The sequence below is a fragment of the Amblyomma americanum genome, chromosome 1 (genome assembly GCF_052857255.1).
Source record: "Amblyomma americanum isolate KBUSLIRL-KWMA chromosome 1, ASM5285725v1, whole genome shotgun sequence".
NCBI classification, from domain to species: Eukaryota; Metazoa; Arthropoda; class Arachnida; order Ixodida; family Ixodidae; genus Amblyomma; species Amblyomma americanum.
Genome location: NC_135497.1, coordinates 42233037 through 42255119, shown reverse-complemented (window position 1 = coordinate 42255119; position 22083 = coordinate 42233037). Strand labels below are relative to the sequence as shown.

Genomic DNA, 22083 nt, shown 5'->3' with positions numbered 1-22083 from the left:
GTTTTTTTTTTCCTTACCTCTTGTAAACTGTGTTGTTAAGGAAAGATCATGCTTTTGAGGTAATGTAGTGATGCGATTGCTGTGCCAATTGCCCCAAACTGTGCCAAGGGCTGACCCTGCTGTATGCTGCTACATTTTGACAAAATGCGACTAGTCTGCACCAAGCCTGTGCCAAAAGCCTGCATTTATTTCAGGAACAAAAATGAGTCCTCGGGTCTCGCATGTAGTACACTGAACATCAAAGTCGCATCTCATGTGTGTACTAGGCAGCACTAGCCATTAATTTTCCCTGGAATTGTTTATGCTGCTGTTAGTATGTGGTTGGGCACTTTATTGACTGTGTCTCTTGTCTGCCCATGTCATGTAAAAGCAGTGTTGTAGGCGTTACCGAAAAAAAGTAACTAAATACGTTACTCGCTACGTTAAAAAATAAAGGAACGCGTTACCGCCCCACGTTACCTACAAAAAAAGGTAACGAGTTACCGTTACCGAAAAAAAGTACCGTACGTTACTTTGCCCTTACTTCATGGCCATAAATTTTAATTAGTGCGTCTTTGCTTTAACAACTCATGATAATTTTATAAAGCTCATATTTCACATGAAATTTCTAGCCCAAACAATGATTTTACACGAAATCCTGATTTAACGAGAATACTTTGCACAAATGTGCAGGAGCTTAGCAATGTTATAGTGGCCTACAGTTGCCTGTAGAGTTACATGTGATGACTTCTAACTCTGTGGCACATGGTGAAGCCATTTTCTGAACGTGACATTAAACACAAAATGACACTTCATCGTCAGTTCTAACTTAACAGAGAAAAAAACGCTGAACTCTCAACAAATTTAAGGTAATTCCGAAAAATGTGATGTTCCAAAATGCTCCGCATGCTTTCACTTTTTAGAGAGTTGCGTGTGTGAGTGGTTTGGGAAGGAGAGGTAGGTGAAGGCAAGTGTGTGAATACGTGTTCGTGCATGCGTTTCATGCTTTGTGGATATTCTGTTTTTCTTTATTTTTAGCTGGGTGCATCGTCAAGGGCAGGTGTTTTCTGGCTTGCATGCGAGCCGCATCAAGGGTCGTCGAGAGCACCTGCACATTTTGTTTATTTGCAACATCACTTTAGGTGCTCTGCACTTTTTTTTCTATAAAAGGGGTTGAGTGGGCGACAATTGGAACAAAAAGTAACTAGTAACGTGACACTTTATGTTACCGAAAAATGTTAACGTAAGTATGTTACCCGTTACAGTTCCGAAATGGTTACGAGTACGTTACTAAGTTACCGAAAAAAGTAACGCGTTACCGGTAACGGCGTTACTTGTAACGCGTTACCGCCAACACTGTGTAAAAGAAATGAAAGAGGCCGGCAGCACGCCCCCATCCTACTGTGGTTGTCCCGAAGTGTGGAGGGCAGGCAGGCGCGACATTCGTAAACGGCGGCGGTACTGGGTTTGGTGGTATGCTTCTTTGCCTTTCTAAAAAGGAATGATAGCACTTGTTGGAAGCTTCAGAAATAACAAATGTTAGTGTGTGCTGAAACTGAAGCTGTTTCTTTTTTTTGTGCTGTTCAGATCAATCTGTAAGTGCGACTCATGGTTGTCAGTGCTTTTTAATTCTCCAAGCATTTTTTTAATTCTCTGAGCCGTGTAAAAAGTTGCAAGGTGATTGGCTGAGGCTGTATTGGGTGGGAAAACAGCGGAATGTGTTTGCGAAAGAGGGCCTGGTGAAGGTTGGTGCCAGTTGTGTTGGTCGCGTACCCGACCGCACACATGTGCACGTGCGCATTAAGGCTGTTCTTTTTTACTGCATGCAGATGTTTGTTTCAAAAGCCACAGAAGGTACATTGGTGTTATCTGTGCAGGTAGCACGACACTATTTCCGTGATAGTGTGCAATAAAAGGTAACTGTTTAACTAAAACTAGGCAATTTAAATATATAGGGCATTTCACATATATTTTTTTGCAATTTTAAAAAATAGGCTTTTTGATTTGGAAGGGTGCGCTGTTCGGCATTGTCAGTGGTGTAGTACATTAGAATACAGCTAAGACATGCTAACTAGCAGGCTGGTTAACTAATATTCAATAGTTAACTTTTCAATTATTACTGTTAAACTCCATCTTTATTGAGAGGCATATAGCCCATCGATAGTTTTAGAATTTTGAAAACATGTTCACCCTCGCCATCATGGCTCATCAAATTAACTATTCAGTATTAGCTAACCAGCCTGTTAATTAGCACATCTTAGCTGTATTTTGATGCACTACACCATTGACAGTGCTATGCTGAAGAAAGCACCCTTCTAACTCAAAAAGCCTATTTTTAAAAATTGCAGAAAGGCTTAGGCGAAACACTTTTTATGTATATGTAGACTCCTGCTCCAAAAGGTGTTCGAAGTTACTTGGGCCTATAACATCACTGTAATGCAAGTTGCTGTTGTGAAGTTAGTACAAGCAAATGTGTGCAGTCTGATGAGCCATTTGGTTTGATGTTTAACAGTACCAGTGCTCTCTCTTATTTTTCATGAAACATGTTGTCTATTGTGTGTAATTTTTTCATCTTTACTTTATCTGCTGGTATGCGGTTGGAATTCGCCCAAGTTAAATTCATGGTGCAAGTTGTAATGCTGTTGGCTTACAAATGAGTCTTGCTTAGTATGTAGCTAAATGAGCATGGTCAGCATCAGCAAGGCCGGAACTTGCAAGTAGCATTTCAGCATTGGCTCCTTTCAGGTGTTGTGCTTTAAGCTATGCTTTTCAATCTTCTAGCCTTGGTTGTGGCATCGGCTATGGCTACCTGCATCGGATTCCAACTAAGCCTGTGGCCAAAACTTCTACATGGCCCGCTAGTAATGCACCTGCAGGAGATGGATTTTCTTCTGTAAGTTTTTGTTTCCCATGTATCAGTAGCGAGGGGGCACTGATCTTGCAGCCTTTGGAGGCATCATCTTAGCAATTTTAGTACCTTAAACATTCATCTATGGTGACTACATTTACGATTGTAAAATAAATTGCAAAATCAGTCATATGATGAGGTATGATGAGATAGGAATAACTAAAAGGTGCTTATTGGTTTTGACTTTGAAAATCACTGCAAGTAGGCTTGGAGGCCCAGCACGATACTCCATATCATAGCATCTTCTTCTCAGTGAGTGTAACTGGTTGCACCTTTAATTTCGCAGAGTCATTTATGTATTTACTCTTCTGAAAGAAACTAAAGCACATGACTGATCATCAATACCTATAAAATAAAAATTGGAGGGGACACTTAAGCTCCGCCTTAGGGGTATGACGTGATAGTGTTAAGGGTTAATGCCCATATGTGCGGAATTGGTCATTCTTGACTTTACAATCATAGATCACTTTGAGTCCTCGTATCATTCCTGATAGAGGCCGACAAGTGTCCGGCAGGCGGTAGTTTTTATTTCGGCTGTTGCTAGGCTGCACCGCTCGCTGTCACCAATTACGGAGTCTGTTGTATGACTTTTACATCACTTTCCGGCTATATTTCATCATCAGAGTCCTGAGTTTGAATCAGAGCAGCGGGAAAAAGTTTTTCGACTTCGAGTCCAAATCTCTTAGTAATAAGTTCATCATTCGCTACCTTACAAGCGACAACAAGGCCACAAAATGCCAAACTATCGGATTTTGCGAACCAAAAAATATAGAGTTGTCCTCAGTGCTTTCGCCTTGACAACATGTAAGCAGTCTTATGTGCTCTCTGAATTTTTTATGTAGCCTTAAGCTTGTTAGCTTTAAGCGATGTGCCACTGCCCTGCGACGGTAGGCGCTGCCACTGGTGGTGCTTGTGCAACCCAGGTTGCTCTTCCCAAGCAACCTCTCGTGACCAGTCATTAATTATTAACTACCACCTGTCACGGTGGTCAGTTTGCTCACAATCCGGTGGGCGGTTGTGATGACTCCACAAGGTCACATGACCTAGGTGGCCCGCCTAGGTTGCTTTTCTGGGGGTTTTTCGCTCCCAGCGCCAATGGCACCGCGTGATTTTCTGCAGGACTGGAGCCTTGCTGCTCTCGCGATAAAATAGTGGAATCTTGCATGGTAATTCCTTGTGAGTACATCTGCTAAATCCTGGCTATAAGCCTCTGCTGCTGGACAAAACAACTATAGTGAAGCAGACAATTATGAACCTTTTGTTCATTCAACCATGAGGCAACCATTATCTCTCAGCAGTCCAGATGGCACTCTCTGCTGCTGATTGTGAAGCTTAAAAAAAACGGTTAACGCTGATTCTACAAACGCTCCACAAACGCTAAATCATTGAAGGTCCGAGTAAAACACTCTGACACTCGGTTCGAATACCTGTCGTGAGCTGGCCTCCAACCCGACTAACGTTGGAAGCTGACAATCTGATACTGCTGCATGCAACCAGAAATCATCCGACACCACCCCGCAACAGTGTACGACAAACAGTAGCATCCCAATTTTGATATGAAAACTGGTTTTTGAAGAAAAGGAATGCACAGTAACTGTCTCACATCTCGGTGGACACCTTAACCACACCTTAAAGGAAGAAGTAAACAGTCTGTGAAGGCATACACTTGAAGGTGCATATGTTGTCATTTGGAATCCCTGTCACAAGCTTGCTTTCAACTTGACTAGCACACGTAAGCTACATGCAACGAGAAATCGCCTGACACCACCCAGAACGCTGTACGACAAACGGTTGCTCACAATTTGGTACGAATAGAGTCTGGAAAACTGGCGCCACATTGAGGTCAGCCAGTGGAGCGTATATATAGACGAATGAACATGTATATGATTGTCTGAAATGGTGGTGCTCGGCTTGCTGTGTGCGTCTTACAGACGCTTGATGACATCGCCCTATTTTTTTTTTCCATCGCTGGGATTTTCTGTGCCATCTGCGAGTACACATACTAACACACACCCCCCAACTTTTCTCGTAATGGGACTAGTAATGCTTTCACATTAAAATAGATTGACAGTACCTTTGAAAATGGTAAATAGTTGTGGTAGTGGGAACAGTGCACATTTTTTTAATGTGTTTTAGTAAGATGTCTTGGGCTATGTGCGGCTGTACACAGTTCTCAGCATAAAGGTTGCACACTTGGCTTCTAGAGGCGGTGTGCTAGGTGTAGACAATCTTATAACAAGCCAGAATTGACCCCTATGGAGTGAACTGTGGGTACAGCCTTTAGTCCGGATGTTACGGTAGTAAAGTACAATTTGTGCACATGGTTGCTCATATAGGTGAAGACTTCTTGCCGCTGCTCTTGGAAGACTAGTAGTAATTGAATACTAGCTTGATGGTCATATATTGAATGGAGGTAGTGATTGACGTGCCTGTAATTTTGATTTCACTATGATGCTGAAACAGCACAATGGCACAAGGACGAAAAGAAAACACTTAAAGAACTACACCCAATTTATATCATGTTTTCTTCTTTTAAAATGATGTGTTAGACATTAGAACACATGATCACCACGTGGTATTCGCCTACGATTGGTAAATAATTTATAATTGAATTTCTTCTCACATGCTGTTTTGGTTTCACCAACCGAATGATGGCTGTGACGTGCAGTTGAACATTAGGGCACGTGAGGCACGGAGAAACTGCTATATAAATTCTGATACATAGTTTTTGGTTCACTACTGCACTTAAACCAGCCTGATTCAAGAGTTAGAATTACAACAAGCGACGTATCGGCAGTTATATTGCCTTTTTTTTTGTGCCTCGCATTACCTAAAGTCCAACTACACATCGCAGCCATTGTTCGGTTGATGAAACTGAAACAGTGTCAGGAAGAAATTCAATTATATATTATTTAGCGGTTGTGGGCGAATACCACAGGGCGCTCCATGTATACCAATGTCTAATGCATCGTTTGAAAGATGAAAACACATAAGCAAATATTTGGTGTCTATAGTCCTTTAAGGGTCCCTGAAAAGGGTGTTTGAGGTTGCCTATAATACTCCTGCATTATGTAGAGTACAGGCCACCAAGTGTTCATGCCGACTACAGGACCTAAAAAGTGAACCGATCATTTACAATATATTTGTAAAAATTCACACTTCCATGCATCGCGCCGACCTGCGGTGCCGAGTTTTTGCCCGTATCCGCACGCAACACGTCATGCAGCGCTCGTTACGTCAGCAGCGGAGGGCTGTCATTGGTTCGCTGTTAAGTCTTTTTCTGATGTCACGCAGCTGCCATGGCCGCGGTCAGAAGCTCCGCACCTCTTCCCCCCCCCCCCCCCCCCCTCCCTCCCTCCCTCCTCCCGTGCGCGTCAGCAGCCGGCGGAGGAGTGCCGACATTTCAGCCTGCAAAAAGTGACGAGAGGAGAGAGAAAGGCGCGAATACGCGTAGATTCAAATTTTTACTAAACATAACTCAGCTTCCACAAAACACGTTAAAAAAATTTCTTGCTGGAGGATATTTGTGAAGCGGCACCCTTTAACATCCTAGGCATGCTGCAACTTTATTTGGAGCCCCTTTCAGAGCCCCTTTAATGCAGCGGTGGTTTTATTGCTGGGGATATCACTGTTTGATATTTTCATTCAACATTATTTTATTTAGCTTCACTTGTTGGGACCATGCTGAATTATTTTGTGAAGCAACTCTTCTTAGTTTTGATAGTTTCTGCTCTTTTATAGGTTACTCTCCTTAGTGGCTCTGTGGCTAATGTATTGCGCTGCTGAGTGTAATATCACAAAGTGATTCCTGGTCACAGCATCTGTATTTCGATGGAGGCAGAACCTAAAAGTTTTTTTTTTAAGTTTTCGTTAGTGCCTAAGCATGCTAGCTCTAGACTAAATAAAATCTTCAGCCCTTTGTTTTGACATTTGTTGCAGTGCATGGTGTTTATCATTTTTTCTTTGTAGGTTCAACTGAGTGCACCTAGCCTTGTGGGTGACCCTGCAGCAACATTACCACAGACTTTGAATGCTCTCTCCTTGAATGATGCATCTACTCAGCCAACGGCAGAGTCCCCAGTGCTAGCATCAAGTAAGATGAATTTCTCTCTCTTCTTAGCTCCTTGCGTTTAAAATTTTATATTACAGTTAAACCTGGATATAACAAAATCTAGAAAAAGTCCACAATTTTTCATTGCTTGCTGGTTGACTTTACATGCAGTTTCCGCATAAAGACTCGAGCAAACAATGCAGAATGGAAACCAAAATGAAAATTAAATGTAGATTAAATCGCTTAGGAAACGTTCACAGTAACCCTGTTATTTGAAGTTGTAAAGACTGAGAAACATTTCATGATCGCATTGACAACATGACAGCGGCAGCAGCCGTCACCATCTTCGCCACGGCTTGCACGGTGCTGCTACGCGTGGGGTGGGGAAGTCAGAAGCAACCGCTTTTTCCCATGTGTCGGACACCCTCTTTCGGTCAGCCTGGCCGCCGTTGCTCAAGGACAAGGACTCTTGTCTTTGCCTTGCTTCGCTGGTGCTCTTCGCAATCCCCGTTCCCGCCACACATCTACTGTTGGTGTGGGAATCACAAGGAAACCGAGTGGCAGCGATGGGCGTGCACTACTCGTCTTGCACCTTTTTTGCTAGTACTGTTTTGTGCTACTTTTCAACATAAACTGATGCAGTGGCATTTGGTATGGCGCCACAAAAACATAAGACACGGGGACTGCTGGGTTTGCGACATAGAGGTGGCGATCGCTCTGGAGCATGGTGTGTTAACTGCGTTCACTTGTAGAAATTCCTCTGATGGCGGTGTGTGTTTTGGTGTCATGAAACTTTCGCATGGCTCGGCCAAATATCAAGTAACACAGCCCTAGCTAATAGAAAGTCGATGTAGTGAGTTCGTTATATCAATGTCAATTGCCGCAGCAACTTTGTCACATGTAGTTAACAAATGCACGCGCTTCAGTTGGTGCGGTGCTGGGGAATTGAGAAACTTCATAATATCAAGCAATTCGCTACATGAAGGCTACATACAGGGGTAACTTTGTTGTATAATTGATGTTGCATTAGGAATGTAAAATGTGTCTGTAGGCTCTCAGTAATTCATCTTTGATACTGCAGCATAGCATCTGAGCAATAGCCTGGAAGGCTCAGCTTCAACAAGTAGAGTGCAAACAACTTGTATCATATGTCATGGGAGCTGCGAAAGTACACTACAGAGCATTACCGCTACCTTTAGGGTGTGTGCAGGAGCTGTGCACCCCATTTTTGGGACTTCCTCCAGGCTGAACAGCATCGCTGTTGTTGCTATGTGTTGCAGCCCAAAACTCTTATGTCCGCCACTTAGTGACATGGCAGGCACTTTTACTAGCCAGGTTGCCAGCTCATAGCAGCCTCAGTGGTAGTACAATCCTGCTTCATGCGTGGTTCCAGTCTGTCCACCACTGGTAGCATGATGATGTATGGGCTTGCAGCAAGATGCATACTTCAGAAAAAATGCACTTGGGAAGGTTGCATCATAGAGGACTGTTGGGTGCCATAGTTTGCGTGTGATTAGGTTCATTTGCAGAACTAACTTCAGCAGGATGCTTTCCACACATATGTCTGATAGCATTTTGTAAGGGGAAGTAGATTACATGCTTTCTTCAGGAGTGATCAAAGTTTATCATAGTCATCATCCTGATTATGCCCACTGCAGGGCAAAGGCCTCTCCCATGTCTCTCCATTTTACCCTGTCCTGTGCCAGCTGTGGCCACCGTATCCCTTCAGACTTAATCTCATCTGCCCACCCCCCTGCTACGCTTTCTTTCTCTTGGAACTCACTCAGTTACCCTTAAGGACCAGTGGTTATCATGCCTTCGCAGTACATGCCCTGCCCAAGGCCATTACTTTCTCTTGATTTCGAATAGGATGTCATTAACCCGTGTTTGTTCCCTCGCACTCTGCCCGCTTCCGGTCTCTTAATGTTACACCTATCGTTTTCCTTTCCATGGCTCGCTGTGCTGTCCTTAGCTTAAGCTGAACCCTTTTCGTTAGCCTCTAAGTTTCTGCCCCGTAGGTGAGTACGGGTAAGATAGAGCTGTTGTACACTTTTCTCTTGAGGGATATTGGTAAACTGCCATTCATGACCTGAGAGAACCGGTCAAGTGTGCTCCACCCCATTCTTATTCTTCTATTTATTTCCCTCTCGTGTTCCAGATGTGCGGTCACTGCCTTCTCTAAGTAGATGTGTTCCCTTACCACTTCCCACACCTCATTGCCAATTGTAAACTGCCGTTCCCTTCTGATCAAAGTTATGAACAAAAGAAGGTTACGGATTGCAGGTTATTTTTTGTGGTACGAAGATGTTGACTATCAGGTGATGTCATGTGGCTGCAATGACCTACAAAATGTGAGTGGTTTTGTACAGGAGAGCCTGCTCCATCTGTGGCAGCTGAAGTCGCTGAGAGCAGACCACCTGCCAGTGCCCCCTTTGGTTCAGAACAGGACCGGACAGGTATGTTGGAAACCACGAGTGCAGTGTATAGGGCTCGCTCAGACGTGCATAAATGAACCAATTAAGTGTAAGTCAGCGTTCTTTTACCTAACCAGTGCAGTGTGTAGTATTGATAGGAAATACTGGAAGGTATACTACTGTTTGTGTGACAGGCCCTTTGCTGTACCGCATACTCCGTTTGGGTTTAACCTCTCTGCCTTTCCTCTTGTTTCTCCGTTCAGGTAAAAAAATATTGATGAAATAAAATACCTAAATCTTTGTAATTAAGCTCAGGTTATTTGATTTCTATCTTGATTCTGTCCTTGCTAAGGACGGCACATTTCTGTGGGTGGCATCGTTTTTTATTTCGGTGTAGAAAATGACTTTCGCTGGATAATTCGACATCAGCTGATCGGTAAGCCCGCTGGCAGTTGTGAAGTCGTGTCCAGGTGCATGTTGGGGTTTTGATTGCATATAATACCAGGCCAGATAGGGCTGCATGACTGAAGCCTACCGTTCACATAATCTGGTGCTTAATTGTGACAGGCAGTGCAGAAGAGAAGGGAGTTCGGAAGAAATTTTATTTTTCTTTGATACCACGGTGACATCATCTGGGATTTTTGGGACCACTGCTGCTAGTCAGCGCAGACGCCAGGTTTTGTTGCCGATGAGCCATATAATTCTTTCGCATTAATTGACACTTTTAGTGGGGCGTATACAGTAAGCTTGCATACACATCGCTTACTGCGTTGCGTACGCTGTAAGTACTGTAAACACGACACTTTTAGTTGGCTGTGCCGTAGCGCCCCTCAGGGGCACATGTAAACAGTAGCGCCATCTAGTAACACCAGTAATTACTGGTAACAAGGGTGGGTGCATTGCAAGCCTTTTTTTTGTACCAAGAAGAAAAACTGCGCAAATGGAAGAAAATGTAACAAATGACTAAAAGCTTGAGAACTGTTTCGCCAGGTGTCGTTGCTAGGAGGAAAACAGTGCATTTAGTTAGGCCCAAGAGCTTGAAAATCGCCAAATTATCTGAAAAACAGTGGCTAGTTATCACTTATACCTCTATGTGTGGGCGAGAATGTGCGAAATAAAAGCAAACTGCTACCATTTGAGCGAGCTATCGCATTGAAGAATCCAGCGGTGACGTATTTATTCCAAAGCAGGTGAGCAGGGTGCTGCTATCTTGTCAATGTATCCCGTAACGTAGCCGTAGCCTGCGCACGCTGTGGTTTGTAGTGTGTGTAGCCAGCAAGACTCTGCGAGATACGTAGCGTTCTGCGCATGCGCTTTCGTTGCCCATTAGAATCTCTGCGTACACCCAACTAATAAGTGCTAAAGCCTCCCAAAGTAATTGAAAGCAAAGGTTTGGCACAGGCTATGCCTTGTGCTCACATTCACTACCAGGAATACATTATGAATGTGATTGTCATTGACCAGACCTGTCAGTGCTGAACTGCATGGGGTATACTTAGGGCCGTTCGTTTTAGGGTAAAACCCCGATTTTTCCTGATTCTTGCGCTCCAAACATATTGTGTCTTGAAAATCGGGTCAAACCCGATTTATACCTGAAGATGCCTCTTCTAGATAACTCACAAGGGCAGGAGAATGAGGGGCTAATTATTGTGTACTCGCATATTAAAGAACCTAGAGAATGTATGTTTTTCTGCACAAAGCTGAATACACTGCACAGAAATTAGCGGATATCCTGTGCCTGTTTGAGAGGAGTGTTTTCTTTCAACTGGCGATCTTCAGCCTCTTTTAAGGATTGTTATTCGTGGCGTGGCTTAATTTGAGTATAAACTATAAAATACTGTTTAGGAGCGAGTGGCAAAAACACGGGTGCCGGGCAGACACCTTATAGGCATCATAGTATTGAGCGCTGCCTATGCTAACGACTTCCCGATTGAGGTTTGTTGAGCACTTAAAATGGTGGCTGTATTATTTAATAAATGTTTTAGCAGTGCAAAAACAAATAGTCAGGTCCGGTACAGATGCGAAAGTGCCGTGCAGGAGATGGTTATGGACGCGACGAAAAACTTGCAGTGAGAAAAAGCAGGGTGTACAGTTAAACCCTGTTATAACGAAACCTTGTTATAAAGGAAGCTCGGTCAACATGGGCTATAACGAAACTGTGGCTGTAATGAAGTAATTGTCGGGCCTCTTCAACTTTGTTATGTTATAGTGAAGTTCAACCATGCCTTATTTGGTAAACTTTTTTTTTTCATGCAACCTGCTATTTTTCTGCAGTTTATGGAATAACGTGAAAAAAACATTATTTTATATCCCCCACAAGAAGGAGCGCTTATGTTAAAATGACTTTTTCCGCAAAAAATAACCCAAAAAAGCTCAATTTGTAGAAATTTGCTGAATAACCTTATTTTATCGGAATTTGAGCCAAAAAAGTTTGAGTTGATTTTTACCTTCTGAATACCGAAAAAAAAACAGTTTGTGGCTCCAATCCATGCTGTGAAGGTGTGACGGTGGTGGGACAGCAAAGCTATGCTGTTTGCATTCAATTTTTAGCCTGGCTTTTTTGCTTAAACGCAATCATAATCTTTATTGGGAAACACGTGCGGGGAGAAGGCACTTGCTTCGCATTGTTTGCAGGCACTGTTATCACACATTATGCGGTTTGCACTTCACACGAGGGCTTCGAATGACGCCAACCCCTTTCAAAGCAGCTGCAAACCTAATGTTTACCAGAATGCATAGTTGTAATCCCCTGCACAGAGTAGTTTGGGTGTCCACCGACATATGTGAGACAGGGATCATTTCATTTCCTTAAAACCAATTTTCATTTCATTTTCCTTGCCTGGCGTTGTTCCCGTGCCCACCAAGTTAGGTGCAACAAGCGTCATTTCCTTTCCTTAAATTGTCCAACGGGCAATGGACAATGGCGTTCCATGGACTCCTTGGCAACACTGCAACACGCTATCGCGTCCTGCTCCTAAGAGGAACCTGAAGCGTTTTTTTAATGGATTTTTTCTTTTCTTTATTTTTTTATATTACGACTGCTTTATGATCAGTGTAATGTACAATTTTTATGCTGTATTTTTCTTTTTTCTTTATTTTTTTCTTTTTATACTAAGACTCCTTTATGATGCGCATGATGTATGATTTTTATGCTGTTGGGTACTTTTCCACCCCTCGGGTTTTTGCTGACGACGACGACAACACGAAAATTTCCTTGGAAGGTAGAGGTATACAACTTCGCTGTAAAAACCTGGAAACGAAGGGCCCTTGGTATACTGTATTTCTCAACACCAGTGCTTATTGCAGCTCATTGGCAAAATTTTTATACAAAGAAATGCCTGTAACTGCTGTTCAGCTTGGCTGTATATGTTTTTTTTTGCTTATCACAAAATCTCCATGTAAAAGCATTCTATGTAAGAAGTCTTTCTTAAATTGAAGCTGTGGCTAGAACGATTGGTTGTCCCTCATCATTTTTTAGACGATGGTGGCCCTGCGGGGGTGCTAAAATGCAAAATTCAAGTTGCATGCCTTTGAATATGCCCTGGAGAAAGGGAGTTGGGTAGTAGGGAGACAGTTCAATCTGAGCGAGAAAGTTACCTGGAATGGTGCAAAGCTGCAAGAATGTTGCGGTTAGTGAAGCCAACGAAAAAGGCAGACTGCGGAAGAAGGCATGCTGGCAAGAGCTCGAGAATTTTTGGTGCACAGCAGCTGCTGCAAGCATGTACAGTATTACCCCATATATACGTTCCTGGTTCATATGATATGCAGGTCAATACGCTAAAAATCTCTGGCATTAAAAATGTCCGCTAGGGTTACACTATTTCTCTCCTGGTTAATACATTCCCGGATAACGCAATTTGCTGGGTACAGTGTTAAAAATTTTGACAAATTCTGGTCATGTAATACTGGGCTAAATCAGAAACATAGGAAAATTGGTGCATATTTAGGAATAGAAAACACAATGCAACACATGGGATAAGAAAGGAAGGCAGGAACAGCGTATTGCTTCGTCTGTTCTGTATTTTCTATTTGTATAACACATTTTTGTGGTCAACTACACATGTGCACACATAAAAATTGTCCAGATATGGGGGAGTGCAGCATGAAGAGCTGAAATAGCTGAAATGAAGTCACCCACTATAGTGCCTTCTCTGCAGTGCCCATGTGTAAAGGGGCAAAGCACCAAAATAAATCACGTTATTTTAGCATATACATCGTGACAATTTTTTCTGTCAATGATGCAGAAGCTACACAGCTGAAAAATGCACCTTCTTACTATGCAGCGGAATATAGTCCCCGCTTGCAGTTATTAGCTTTGTCTGAAAACACATATTGTTAATGTTCATTACTTAGGGCATATATCTACACAACTGCCGACTGTCATCATTGATAGGCAAGGAAAAAAAATTTTCATGATTACAACGAATTTGCAAGGCACGTCTAGTTACAAGAAGCCTCCATATATGGCATCAGCTGTCCCAGTGACGGAACGAACATGCTGCGGTAAGAGCAACATGCCAGGCGACCAGATGCATCGTCCTTCGGTCAAACTATTTGGTGGAATGACACAGTTAAGGACGCCCAGTGCCAAGAAAAACTAGCACTGGTGCATGTCTTGTGTGTTTTCTCTTCTATCCCTTGTCTGGTTCTTTTGCTCACTTCACATCACCCTGTCCCCGAGTATAGAACGCGACATGAAGAGAAGAAACACAGCAGCTTTTTTGCAATGCCTGAAGGCAAGGAGGCGAAGCATCTGATAACTACAATGACGCGTTTGTATTCGAGTGGGCTGGATCTGGAAATGCAGCATGAAAAACGAGAGCACTGCGACGGTCAGTCCCCATGGTGGCTTCCCCGCATTCCTCATGTGCATGGGGGCGAAGCGTTTGAAAACAGCATGGAGGAGATCCCAGTTATTATTGCCATTGTCATTGGCAGATAGAATGCGTTGTGAAATTTCTTCTGAACTAAGGACAGCGCAATGTGGACTGAATTGAATTCTGCGAGCACTAGAAAGGAGCTGCTGATATCTTGCACTAAGAAATAGTTTTATGAAGTAATATTCTTTGTTCAAAAATGTACCTCATTCAACAGTTACACTTTATAAAATGAGGCGGGTGGATCATACGTTTTACCGATTAATATGCTTTAATTCGAAAGCATTATATGGCTCATGAGGTGGGAAATCCGGTGTTTTCATAGTTGTCAATGCCAGACGGCCCGAAAACCCACGTGACTTCATGACGTTATTGGCAGTGCCTACATCATCAGGAAAGAAACAAAAATAAATTTCTTCAATAAAATTTCTTCTGAAGTGGGCTTCAAACCTAGGCCAGCGTGAACAGATCAGCTTTGCTGGCCACTTCATTAAAGCACTGCGCCATCACCGCAGCACAAAACCCTGCACGCTAAACTGCCAGTTTCTCATGCTAGGTTTGGGTATCGTCGTCTTCTTCCATTCAGGCGGTGCGAACAGATCAGCTTTGCTGGCCACTGCATTAGAGTAGTACGCCATCTCCGCAGCTGAACAGCCCGCTTGCATGCTTTCGCATTCACAGCATGTGTAATTTTTCCTCCTGTATATTAAAAAAATGTACCAAGGTTTTACTGTATTTTAGTTGCACGATTTTATGAAGGGATCCTCACCACATTTTTATTGTGCTTAAGCGCATCTTATACGCCACAGGTAAATCTTTTACACCACTTCGACGTATGTCTGATTAAAAAAAAAACTGCCTGTTTACAGCGTGGTGAAAGTTATACATAGCAAAATACTGCAATCATCAAATGCAGCAGTGTGTAGCTCTTATTGCATTGTGGGCAAAGCATTGAGGCCTGAATTAAAATCGGAAGGTTAGCCCATAAAATAGTTGCATTACTTATTGATAGTGTTTACATCTTTTATATATGGTGACTGCATTTCATGCATTATTATGAAAAGGCTTATCTTCAACCCATGAGCAAATCTGATATTTTGTTATGTTAGTTCAGAGAAAGTGCTCAGGACAGGACATAGGCAATTCTGGCCAGCTGTTCCATGTATTCTTATGTATTTATAAGGCATTTTGTGATGCACACAAATGAATGAGCTATTGCAGAATGAGCTATTGCTTGAATTACCATTAATACTGGATGGAGTTAACTTAAATGTTAATGCTTTGTTATGTTTACTTTTGCAGCAGTGTGATGCTTTCCATGCTACAGAATTGCATATTTGAATGTTTTTTTTTTTTTTACCTACATAGCAAGATTGTTACTTTTCAAAGAGGGTTGCGGAAACACGTAAACAACTACAATTCTGAACCTCAAAGGAGTGCAGTGTTTCAGGGATACAGTTTTTGGTTAACTACTCTTCACTCAGTGCTGTGTGTGTTTAGTGCCTTTGCCCCCAGAAGACTGGGTGAAGTAATGTGTTGTCATCAATAGGTGCAGCCAATGCTGTGCCCCTGACCACACCAATCAACCTGCCCGGTATGCCGCCAATCACAGTGAGTGCATCGTTGCCAGCTGATGCCCTAGCAAGCCTTGGCACATCGAGTGAAGTTTCAGGTGAGTGTAGTGTGTGCCTACTAGGCTAGCAGACCAGAACAGTGGCGATGGAGATGCTGCAAAATAAAATGACGCGAACTCTCTTGTGCCGCATGAGCAACTTCTGCCAGTCCTGCATTGCTCACAGGAAATTGTTTTCAGTCCCCACTTTCTTGCTCTGCTTGGCTTTTAGTCACCAACTTTGATCAAATGTTTGCTGCTTATGAAATTGTGTCCTTCTGTAATCAATATCTGCGAGAGTATGCAACAAGTGATAAAAAATAGGTAAGGTTGCTCATGAACAAGGACACCATCTCTATTTGTGCGGATTCCAAGACTGCTGCTTCAAGAGAGGTTTAGTGGCATTGGAGCAATTGGCAGCTGAGAATGCGGATATATGTATAGACCAACACCGATCAGTGACGTAAGTAAGGCGCGGTGGCACTGCTGTTGCCGGCTGGAACTACTGGGGGAAGGCTTAGGGGTAAAAAGTAGGCCTCTCTATTTAATGCACAGATGTCTAAGAAATGTATCTTCGAGATATGTACTGAAGCATGCATGAACAATAACTATGAGCATGTAAATTACACATATCTCAATTAAGCGGGTAGCAAAGCATGTTTCCAGTGAATTTCCTTCGTGCATGGCGTGCAGTCGTAGCACCATCATGCGGCATCCACTGAAACCCCAACACTTAATGTACGACAATGGTCCAGCAGATGGCGCGCGTCTAGTAAGTGCACAGATGTCTCGGAAACGTATTTTCGAGCATGTACTGAGGCGTTCATGATGAAAATCGTGATATGCAATAAAGTTTAATCAACACAAACCGCATCTAACCATGCATAATAAAGCTGTTTATTATTATTATAACTGTGTCTAACCAAGCATAACCAACCTTTTGCTCCAGCTAACCATGTTCAGTCGAGTTGAACCCCACACAATTTTTTTTTTTGTCCAAGTGATGTCATTTGAGTGCACAGGCATAAACCTTGTGACACCTCGCTTTCGTCACATGTGCATGTGCCTATTGCTTCTAGCAGTCACCAATGAGAAGGAGGCGAGCTGAAGATGGCAAATGGTAAAATGACGAATGTGTGACTTGTGGTCTGCTGGGTCATCTGTGGAGCATAATTGCAGTTATTCATTCTTAGTTAGATATGCCAACTATTTTGGTCACAATTACATGTTTGACTTCTGTAGTGCCAGGCAATACTTCTGGAAAAAAAAAAATACATGGCTTGACATATGCTTGAAGAAATACAGTCGTCAGGCCCAGTTTGCTGCCTGTCCCAACAGCTAATGATATAGGGCAGGGTATCAGCTAGTTGCACAAAAGGATGCAGGCAGCTTTGTGAACTTGGCTACTGATTAGGCTACATTCAACTCTGCTGCATGGCTTCAGCAAGAGAGAGTAGGTGTGCCGTTTTTCACTTATGGCAATCCTCCCAAGTGCTCTATTTCTTTGCGATGGTCCAGTGCTGTGGCACATGGCATACAAAATCAAACACTGTTAGCGCTATTTCATAGCTCTATAGAAGTTTTGTGTTAACACCTTCAGCATATCTGGAAATGGTAGTAATCTGCCCTTTGCCAGTTTCTTTCTTATTCAAGTTAATTGATCGTTGGAATCAGAATTGGCATTTTAAATTCGAAATATTAAGCATTTTTCTTCATAGGTGAGCAGAAGCATCTGTAAGGACTTGAGATGAAATAACTGATGCCAGCTTTGATTTCTTTCTGAAATGGCTAACTTATACCGTGTATAGTAAAAGCTCGTTAATTAGACTGCCATTAGTTTGAAAATTCAGATAATTCGAACTGCCGGCGCGGTCCCGGCCAACGCCCATGTAAAGTCTATGGCGTCAGACGCTCGCTAATTCGGGAACTGCGGGTCTCGCACCGGTCAATTCGAATGGATTCCCGAAGCGAGGCCACTCCCAGGTATGACCTGCGAGGCTAGAGATCATCGAAAAAGCCCCCCTCTAACCTGAGTTCCATGCTGCAGAGTCGCTCGCGCATCTCTGATTTTCACGCCTGGATGCTCCCGACAGTATGTACGCAGTAAAGCATTGATGGAAATGTGAAAAACAAGTCATTGCCGTGCTGCTCTCATCTTAAAGGGACACTGAGAACTCTATCAGGTTTTTTTTGTTAGCAAAATTTGATAGTTCGGCATTTCATGGCTTTGTTGCCGCTTGTCCGGAAGCGAAAGATGCATTTATTTCAAAGAAATTTGGATTCGAAGTTGAAAAAGATTTTCCCGCCGCTCCGATTCAAACTCGAGAACTCTTATAACGTCAAGGAAAACTCTTATGACGTCATAGGACGGAGTGACGCGAAACGTGACATAAACGCAGACTTCGTGATTTCTGGTAGCTAGCGGTGCGGTCTAGCAGCTGCCGAAATGAAAGGTACCACCACCGCACGTTGAAGGCATCTATCGGGGGTCACTGCCATCGCTTCGTTTACGTTTGCACCGGCGTCTTGCCAGTGTTACGATGGATCCCGTTCCCGAACCCGATGACGTAGTTCTCGCAAAAACTCCGGCCTGCATTTTAGCGACCTCAGCGCCACAGAGCTTGTGAATGCTTTTGAGGGAGCACGCTTAGGTTAGGCGCCGGCGGGGAGTCGCGAGGGGCCAGGATAAGGTCGGCGCGTTGCACCCATCAGAGGCTGGGCAGGGCTTTGGGGCCAACGGATTGTGATTCCTTGAACGGCGTGGAAGGGCCAAGTTATTTATTTTTTTGCCACAAAAAACGGATGGGTGCTCAAGGGCGGTCACATTTAAACTTGGCAGCTTGAAACTAAAGCCAGCGCACGATGCTTCAACGGCTTCCGCTAGATCCAACGGGTCCACTAGTGGATCGGGCTCTCTCGCCCACTTGCATGTGCCTTCAGATGTGTACTGTGAATGGATTAAATTAGCCGAGAGCTCGAAAAGAACAGCCCTGCCCAACTGCCGCACCTCACCGTGGAGCCGAATCAGTCTGGCCGGGCCGGCGGCGGCTGGCGCACTCGGTGCGAAATAGAGACATGCTCCAAGTCTCCGCCAGTGAGGTCAGAGTGCGCCGAAGCCGCCGAACGCGTCAGCGGTCAAGCGCAGTTGGAGTATAGAGGGTCTCGCTTTGGCTGACGTGACGTCGCTGTGCAGCGCACGCGCGCGCCCGCGTTACGCCGTCGTATAAACGCGGCTTAACAGAGCCTGCGCTTAACCGCTAACCAACATATTCGGTGGCGGCATCTATGGGAGCCACTGAAACCCCCCGCCCACTCAATGAATAAAAAAAAGATCCTGTGCCGAGGCTCGGAATTGAACCAGGGCCTTTGGCGTTTGAGGTGGAGACGCTAGCACTCCGCCACGACGGCTTAAGGTATGACCATTAATAAAGGCGCATCTAGTGAAGGCACTCTTCCGATGCAGAAATCTCCGCGCTTTCGCTACGTATATCCTGGCCTAACAGAGCTAGGCCATCAGCAATTTTTCTGAACTGCCTTGTACCTTGTCTCCCATCCCTAATAAACGATTTCCGTTAAGTAGTTTGAAGTTCAATAACACTTCTGTTGGGCCTAGTTGGTGCATGGTGATACAGATGAACGATGTGCGCAAACTATTCGACGGACCACATACACAGGAGAAACAGTTGCGCCAGTCCTTGTGTTTCTCCTGTGTATGTGGTTCGTCGAATAGTTTGCGCACATCGTTCATCTGTAGTTTGAAGTTGACTTTCACAGCCGGGAATGTTTCGCCGGGCGAGCGTGTAAAGACACAAGTGCTCTTTATACTGCGAACTGCCTTGTACGATCACCGACCATCGTGCCATCATAGTTTTTCGTCGACCGTGGCGATCATCTGACCAGCCTTAACAGGCTCCTTCAAAGGTTAACTAGCACTTGAAGCGGCACTTGGAGTTCCTCTGATGTTCGGCACTTGTAACTCGAGGCGCGTCAAAAACAAAACCACGAGGCACGCAAAGCTCATAGACGCGAAGCGCCATAAATTGAAACTCTCCTTGCCGCCTGTGGCGCCGCCAATCATCAGTTTTGCTTGCTTCCAACATTCAGGTTGTCTTTTGTCTGCCTTCCTTGTGTGATAAAAGGGCACTATCGGTTTTAAAACAAAACTTACTTCAATATTGAACCATGCAACCTTCCTTTGTCAGCCTCAGAGATTCGCGACCCCATGTAGGAAGGAAATTTCCTCCAAGGTGGCGCCTCTTGTTCTATGACGTCACCACGCTTGTATTTGCGAGATTGGCCTGTGGTGGCGATACCTGTATTTTGGTTCCTGCTATTTTCTGCCTTACAAGAGCATTGTTTTCAGTAAAAGCAGCGTTTTTGTGATCAGGAGCTGGTATTCTATCGATACAAGCCAACTTCAATTTCTCCTCAGTGTCCCTTTAAAATCAGGCAACCATTGCCTAGTCTTTCACCAAATAAATTTTGCGTGCTCTCAGCGTTGACAATTTTTTCAGGGTCATTTGATAATTCGAACTTTTGAATAGTTGAACATTTTTCCCGGTTCCTTGAAGTTTGAACTAACAAGCTTTTACTTTGGCAAAGTGGAACAACTTGGGTATACCACTTCCATTTCCTCCTTTAACCCCTTACCACACAATATTTTTTTTCATAAAACAAAATTGGTGAGCTCCATCTGTGATGAGAGGACTCATACTAACTTACGTTTTTAGAAAAACTATCGAGTTGCTGCATTTTAGCAAAGTATTGTCGCATATCATATATGATATGCGACATGGTACTCCATACAGGGATATGTAGTTTGAGGCAATAAAATTTCGCTCACATCCGGGCGTCACAGAGGCGAACGGAGTTGATGACGAGGCAATTAGCAGGGTCACGAAAGAAGACTGCCGACGATCGCTTCCATCGTAGGCACCTGAGAGACTGGATCTCCCCAAAGCACACTGCCTTGAGGAACCAGCCTTTTATCCCCTTCGTGAGGCTTGCGCGGCGCGGCCTTCAAGGCTATGAGCCTCCGGGTCAGTGCTCCAAGGAGCCCATCGGAACATGTCTGATCACTCCTATTTCAGAGTTTAATCGTGCAGTTTGCTTTCTTTCATGGCATATTAACTAGGAATAGGCCGAAACATATGTTTGATTTTCCTGCCACACCATGCTTTTCCCGTGCAAATTTGTCATTGTCTTTGCCTTCCATCGTCTTCGTCCTTGCAGTGCAACAACCATGCAAGTTCCGTCACTGTTTTAGACAACTTCAATTTCTTTCGCATCACTACTCATTGATGGGCCTTGTTCTGGCCTTCAGTATTTTTCGTTTAAAGAGCAGCCTCGTTACTGCTTTCTTTATTCCTTTATACATAATTTGTTTATTTGTCTCTCTTGTTTCCTCTACTTTTTCTGCCTCTTACCAGCAGGAGATCGTCGCCTTCGTCATCCTCACTGAATATACTGGCCCCACTACTAAGACCACTTGAAGTAGGACCTCACTCTAGCCCACCATAAAATGTGATGGTGTCCTATCACTGCTGTAATTGAATGAGTAACTAATTAAAAATGCCATGTAATCTTCTGAATACAAAAAAGGATGTAAAATCATTTGACTCGGTGGAATTTATTTTCTGCTGCTGAAATTATGAAGCGCCATAGGCTGAGAAAATTACCCATAACTGATTGCTGTATCATGTGTGATACGCAAGTAAATACCCCTCTCGCAGTGTAGTCTGAAGGATTATTGCGCTGCAGATGCTGTATCAAAACGAAAAAAAAAAAACACTTTTTTTATGACGAAATAATTTTTTCAAATTGCTACCTGGTTAGGATGAAGAAAATCTTTTCTCTACCTATCATATTTTCCCAAGAAACATACAACACCATCTCCACCTACATTTGAAGAGAAAACCACTAAAGAAATTCTCCCGAAGGTCGGGTTACTGTGGGCATGGCTTCCACACAGTGCACGCTGTGATACTAAATAAGCAAGACTACATTTCTGGCCCTTCATGATTTCTTAGAACAAGGAAAATGCACTGTATCATATATGACATGCTGTGTGGTAAGGGGTTAATAGACCACTGTTATGAAGGACACATGGCTGATGTGGAATCATTGCTCTGCTCATGAAGACAGTTGCCGAGGCATAGCAGCTAAAATAGCCTCTTTTCTTTTCTGATAAGCAAAACAGGTTTGTCAGCTCAATAGCTGCTAATGACTTCTTGATGTTAGGA

General features: G+C 43.6%; 1 protein-coding gene across 1 annotated transcript in view; it reads left to right on the top strand.

The window, feature by feature from the left end:
* Positions 1 to 22083, top strand: part of Grasp65 (Golgi reassembly-stacking protein 2) — a 30696-nt gene that overhangs the window by 4312 nt on the left and 4301 nt on the right. The window contains exons 6-9 of the mRNA XM_077645514.1: positions 2761 to 2872; positions 6857 to 6980; positions 9308 to 9394; positions 15779 to 15901. Of these exons, the coding sequence (XP_077501640.1) occupies positions 2761 to 2872; positions 6857 to 6980; positions 9308 to 9394; positions 15779 to 15901 (446 nt within the window). The remainder of the gene's footprint in view (positions 1 to 2760; positions 2873 to 6856; positions 6981 to 9307; positions 9395 to 15778; positions 15902 to 22083) is intronic.